Raw genomic sequence first — 6,390 nt, forward strand, 5'->3', positions numbered from 1 at the left:
ATAGTCCTAATTATATGGACATTGAGAATTACCTTGTCACGCGATCCTAGACAACGTACGCTCCTAATAATCTCTGTCTACGAATCCGCTGTTTTTAATATCGAAATCTTGCGTTTTCTTGACTGAATTTTAAGCAAATGGGAGATGGAGGGAGTAGTTTGTAGGAGAAAAAGGAAATGTGAGTAATAATGTGAATGAAATTAAGGGTAATTGGTTTAATTTATAATACGTAAGTGAGGTTGGTTATAAGGTTTAGAGGGAGGAGTGGGAAATTATTTGTTAATGGGGAGTTATATATATATATATATATATATATATATATATATATATATATATATATATATATATATATATATATATATATATATATATATATTTAATTTTCTGAAATTTATTTATTATTATTATTATTATTATTATTATTATTTATATAAAAAACGGTTGTTACATTTTCTAGGCTCTAGGCTTTTCTCAGCTCTAGGAAAAAGCCTTCAAAGAAAATGGACATTACATAAACACCATGGATGACCATAGTCTATAAACACTGTATTTGTACACTTGGCTCATAAAGGAAACATTTAAAGAAAGGATGTAATGTAAAGAAAGATAAAAATGTCGACATTTTGAAGATACTCTTTCATCAATTTCAACTTTTTATTTCCAACATTACATTATTTTTTTTTTTTTTGCAAATTCTTACTTGAGACCGTCTTTATAAGAGACGCGTTTTAAATAGGTCGACTTATTATTACTTAGAAAAAAACTTAAAAAAAATGTGCATTGTGTAATCCTATTTGGAATTGACGTGATAAACTATTGAAGTTGGTATTATCACCTGTTAGATTTGGTATTCTATCCTATTAAAGTTGGTATCTCTAAATAGTATATACTTACTTTAATTGGTTATACACCAACTCCAAATACCAACCATAATAGATTATAATACCAACTTTAACACTAACTCCAAATTATCTCAATCGCGCATGTCAATTTTAATTTTTTTTTTTTAATTATTGGGCTTGGGCTTGAAGAGTCGACTCTTATAAAAACGGTACCTGAGCAGAGGAGAGGCGCCGTTCTTCATTCTCTTTCTTTGTGCCACTCAACCCTTATATAATCTCCCTTTCATTTCCCTTCCTTTTTACTGCAAACCCATCTTCTTATTCATCTTTTCCTCTTACTAATTATAATCTCTTTTTCTTTCATTACCATTAAATCATGAAAAATTCAATCATACGTTTCTATTTCTATTTACTTGTTATATTTCTCACTAAACAATCCATGGTTAGAGGAGAGTGCACGTGCGAAAAAGACGATCAACCTCAAGATGGGAAATCGATAACTCTTAAATACAAGTTAGCCTCCATTGGAGCCATCTTGGGTGCTAGTGCGATTGGGGTGAGTCTTCCTTTATTGGGTAATCGGGTACCCGTTTTAAAACCCGAAAACGATATATTCTTCACGATTAAGGCGTTTGCCGCCGGAGTGATCCTTGCTACCGGATTTATTCATATACTACCGGAGGCGTTTGAGGGGCTTACGTCACCTTGTATCGGAGAAACACCGTGGCAAAAGTTTCCATTTGCGTCGTTTATTGCGATGGTCGCCGCTATTGGGAGTTTAATGGTGGATACTCTGGCAACTGGGCATTATAGAAAGGTTCACTATAAAGAAAGTGGAAATAAAAATAATAATAATATTAATATTGATAATAAAGTGGTAGATGAAGAAAGGAATGATGAGCATGCGAATCATGTGCATGTTCATAGTCATGCTACACATGGTCATGCTCATGGTCATGGCGGTGGTTCTTTCGTGGGCAACAATGGAGATTTTGGGGAACAATCGAGTAAACTCGATCTTATTAGACATCGGGTTACTGCTCAGGTAATATTATTTATTTGCTTTTTATTATTACCTAATTTTTCACATCGTCATTTGTTTTGGTTCATTTAATCATCTTACATTGTTAAATTAATTTAAGAATAAGACATAATTGTTATTTGTTAGGTTTTATTTCTTCTTAATTTTCCAAATCGTGAAATCGTTTGATGGCTAGAATTTGTTTATTGTTTTAAATAGTGAAGGTAAAGGCATATGTTTACTATGTGCGTGTTTTGCTCTGTTTTCTTGAAATATTCTTTATTAAAGTTTAAAAGAACATATTGAAATTTATTTAAGCTTCAAAGTTTAGGTACCTAATATTCTAATTATAGCTTTAATTTTATTTTGTTTACGAACAACAAAAATATCAATGTCTACGGTTTTAAGCTAAATCAAAGAATGTCTACCACTTGACCAAAAATTTTAACCGCTAAAATGATTGAAATCTTGTGATTTGGTCTAAATGATCAAAAATTTTATTTTATTTTGATCATTTGACGGTTGTAACTTGTAAAAAGCGTAAAGACTATAATTCAAAAATGACCTAAATTTTAAAGCTGTAATTTACAAATCATAGCTTGAAACCGAAAATTATGGGTTGGTTAGGTAGTTAAGAGCTTTTTTTTTCTCTTATACTCATAATGAGTAATGAGGTTTAATTCTCTCTATCTAAAAAATATTAATTTATTGTCTCCCTTGAATATAAACCATTTTCTCAAGCCTAATTCTGAATCAAAAAGAATAGAAAGCAATAAATTCGAATCTAAACATGACTTTATCAAACTTAAAAATAATTTTTTGTTAAAATTAAATTGACATACTAATTTATTTAGTATATGAAGTATTTATGAATAACATGGAAGGTTTCTATGTACAAAGTGCATCGAAGAAAGTTGTTAGTGACCTATAGGCTATAATTTCTGGTCAAAAGTTTTGGACATTTGTTAGTCCAATGTTGAACTACCTTTTATTAACATTTTTGGTCCAATACGTGAGCTAATTATTAGTTGAAGGAATATAACATTTTTTTATTATTAGGATTCTTATATTTACTCTTGCTAATTTATAATTTATAATGTTTATTCAAATGCTATCTTTAATTCAACATGGTATTATGGTGGGCCATAAAATTTAGTCTCATACTCGTACTATGTTTCAACTCAAGTATAAAACTTCTATACAATAATAGAGTGACTCTTAAGATGTTGATTGGTTTCAATTATTGATACATATATTGAATCTAGCTTCCATTGGGTGATATCTATATGAAGTATCAACTTTATGGAAACATATTTTGAATATTTACTATATAATTTAAGTAATCTATAGAATTTTATTGCTTTATAATATCTTTTTGACATTTAAAAGGTCAAAAGTTCACGTAATGACATATAAACACTTTTCGTTTCTTTTCTTTTTCTTTATAATATATATAGTATCACTTAGCTTGTATAAAAAGTATTCATTTGTTGTTAACTTTATAAATCTCGTATAATATTAACTTTATAGAAACCTTATATATTATCAACTTTATATGGACATTATATACTTTCTATAGACATTATACACTTTATAGTGAATAATACTCACCATGTTTTAATATAATGTAATGTAATAACTCTACATTTAGTGAACTACAAATATTATTAGTGCTTACCAACTTTATTAATATATATAATAAATAAAAGTTTAAAAGCAAATGGTTTCATATTCTATATTTTCTATGGCAAAGTTACTAGTAGTGTCATAACCAAGTAGCAAATTCTATATTCCCATCAATCTACAATTTTTAAGACCTAATCATGAAATTAGATAAGTTTATCAAAGCATAACAACCTCACTCCCCTTTTTGTGCACTTGTTCAGCCAAATTTTGGGGTTAAACTAACTTGAGCTATCAATAAAAACCTCGCTTAGAGTGTAGACAACATCTCATCACTGATATTATTGCGCAATTTGAGAAATCTAAGTTATGATCTGAGACATTTGATTAAAAATTTCTTAATATTGAATTATGTGTCATATAATCCAGAAAAATGACAATCAAATTTATTTCATATACTTACAGGGATGAGTGTTTAATCCAACTTATAGTATTGATTTGTCCCTATCCTACATGAACAATGAATTTAAAATTTGAATAGCATGTAAAAATCATTTTGGACTAAATTGATCTGTTTTATGCAGGTGTTAGAGTTGGGAGTGTTGGTTCATTCAGTAATAATAGGAATATCATTAGGCACATCACAAAGCTTGGACACTATAAAGCCTCTAATGGTTGCATTATGCTTCCATCAATTCTTTGAAGGCATGGGACTTGGCGGATGCATCTTGCAAGCCAAGTTCAAGTCCCAAGCGACAGTCACTATGGCTATATTCTTCTCATTGACCACCCCAATCGGCATCGCTATTGGCATAGGAATAGCGGGTGTTTACAACGAGAATAACGCTCGGTCGCTTATAATACAAGGGATCTTTGAGGCTGCTGCAGCAGGAATACTGATTTATATGGCTCTTGTGGATTTACTGGCTGCTGATTTTATGAACCCAAGAATGCAAGCTAATAGCAGAATTCAGTTGGGTTCTCATTTGTCTTTACTTCTTGGAGCTGGTTGTATGTCTGTTTTAGCTAAATGGGCATGACATATAATCCTTTCTTTTGATTTTATTTTTATTTTTATTTTTATTTAGCTAGCAAATTAGTTTTGACTACATAAAGTGATGAGATGAGATGATCTTAAGAAAAGGTTATATATGTTATGAAAAAGTTGTCAAAATCATTTTTATACAAGGTAAATGAGAATTGGCGAAGGAAGATGCTCAAAATTGCTACTTTTTGCAACTTATTTTCTTGATGCCACTATTTTTTGTTTATTAAAATCGCTTCTACATGATCAATGGTTACTTATTCACTATTTATGTCACACTTTTGCTTAAATGTAGCAATCAAAGATTGAGATGGATCATGGATGAATGAGTATTAAAGAAAGAACAATTTTAAGTAAGCCTCTTCCACCTAATGTGTTGGTGTTGTCCCTAATAAGAAACATGAAAATAGTCTTTTAAAAAAAACATGTTTAAAAGGAAAAGAAAAGGTCTATACTGATATTATAACTAAGTGGTTAAAATTTTTAAAAACATCAAGCTGGGCGTAAAGTTGAAAAGAACTTTTTTCTTTCTAAGATCTTAAACATAAGTAACCTTATTTCACTTAACTTGTTATAATATTTTATATTATATCATTTATCGCGAGAGTAATTTGGGAATAACAGCCTTTAAATTTAGGACATTTGCGAATAATTTAGGTTAGTCAAAAGTCATTTGGATTGGTCACCGATTACTTGGCCTGAATGATATAGACTTTAATACTTTAGTGACAGTCATTCGTAAAAAATAAAGTTTAAGGCTAAACACAAAGATTGTTATTCGCAAGTTATTTTTTAAAATAATATCATTGATAACTAGAGGTGTTCATTCGGTTCATCGGGACGGTTTCGGATGGGTGTTATTCGATTCGGTTGCATTTCGGATTGATTATTTTTCGGCTGTGTGTTACAACGGGTCACACTCGGGTCGAGTCGGTTAGTCACGGTTCGGTTAGAGATCGATTATTCAAGCTATCGGGTTAGCATCAGTTCGGTGTCGGTTGAAGTTCGTGTCGAGTGTCAATCGGTTTCGGGTTGTCATCGATTACTAATTGGTTTGGTTTTTTCGGGTACAGATCGGTTTCGAGCTTTATTTTTCGAGTAGTTATCGGTTACGGATAACTATTGATCGGGTCAATATCGAAATAAGTTAATAGTTAGGTTTTTAATTGATGTATGCTCATTTACATACAAAAAATAATTACTGATAGTTTTATCAGATATAGCAGATAGGGGTGTCAAACAGGTCGGGTTGGGTCATTTTCAGGTTCGGATCATATATAAATGGGTCAATAAACCCTTAACCTGAACATGACCCATTTAATTAATGGGTCAAAAATTGAAACCCCGACCTGATCTGTAGCAGATCGAATCAACCTGCTAATGACCCATTTAACCTACTTTTTTTTTAGGTCATTAAATTCATATATTTTAGGTCATTTGACCCATTTAACCTTAATTAAAGGCTTCCTCCAAAAATAAACGTATGCCACTTAATGCAGCGAGCACACGGTATTCTTTAATAAAAGGCGAAAGAATAGTTCGCTTTGTGCTCACGGCGTGGCTGCGTAAGTTGGTATGAGATCTGTGGAAGTGATTTAAAGGATTTTTCTTTTATTAGTGTCTTTCATAGCCGATGTGGGACAACTTCCTTTGTTATTGAAAGTCATCTTCAGCTGACAAATCCCTTAGCCGATGTGGCACAACTTCCTTTCTTATTGAAAGTCATCTTCAGCTTACAAATCCCTCAATACATGGTAATTGGTATTATCTTAGTTTTACGAAGTATTTGGCAAATGTTGATCCGTCTTAAATTTAATAAATGGGTTAAACAGGTTTTTTTCGGGTTTAAATATTCAACC

The 6,390-nt window shown here is 31.1% G+C and overlaps 1 protein-coding gene and 1 non-coding gene across 2 annotated transcripts; one reads left to right on the plus strand and one right to left on the minus strand.

Moving 5' to 3' along the window:
- Window positions 1-1,090: 1,090 nt before the first annotated feature.
- Window positions 1,091-4,722, plus strand: LOC130797492 (zinc transporter 1). Its single transcript, XM_057660096.1, has 2 exons — window positions 1,091-1,887; window positions 4,071-4,722. Exons 1-2 carry the CDS (start codon window positions 1,219-1,221, stop codon window positions 4,524-4,526), a joined length of 1,125 nt encoding a protein of 374 aa, XP_057516079.1. The 5' UTR covers window positions 1,091-1,218; the 3' UTR covers window positions 4,527-4,722.
- A 1,256-nt stretch (window positions 4,723-5,978) lies between these two features.
- On the minus strand, window positions 5,979-6,094 carry LOC130799039 (U5 spliceosomal RNA). Its single transcript, XR_009039186.1, has one exon. It is a non-coding gene; the product is annotated as a U5 spliceosomal RNA (small nuclear RNA).
- Between the last annotated feature and the right edge of the window lie 296 nt (window positions 6,095-6,390).

This window comes from Amaranthus tricolor, chromosome 13 (assembly GCF_026212465.1).
Source record: "Amaranthus tricolor cultivar Red isolate AtriRed21 chromosome 13, ASM2621246v1, whole genome shotgun sequence".
NCBI classification, from domain to species: Eukaryota; Viridiplantae; Streptophyta; class Magnoliopsida; order Caryophyllales; family Amaranthaceae; genus Amaranthus; species Amaranthus tricolor.

Bases quoted from the DNA above. Each gene is read 5' to 3' on its own strand.
- LOC130797492 (XM_057660096.1), top strand. From the start codon at position 1,219: ATGAAAAATTCAATCATACGTTTCTATTTCTATTTACTTGTTATATTT. The intron at 1,888-4,070 runs GTAATATTATTT...TGTTTTATGCAG, and splicing joins GACATCGGGTTACTGCTCAG to GTGTTAGAGTTGGGAGTGTT.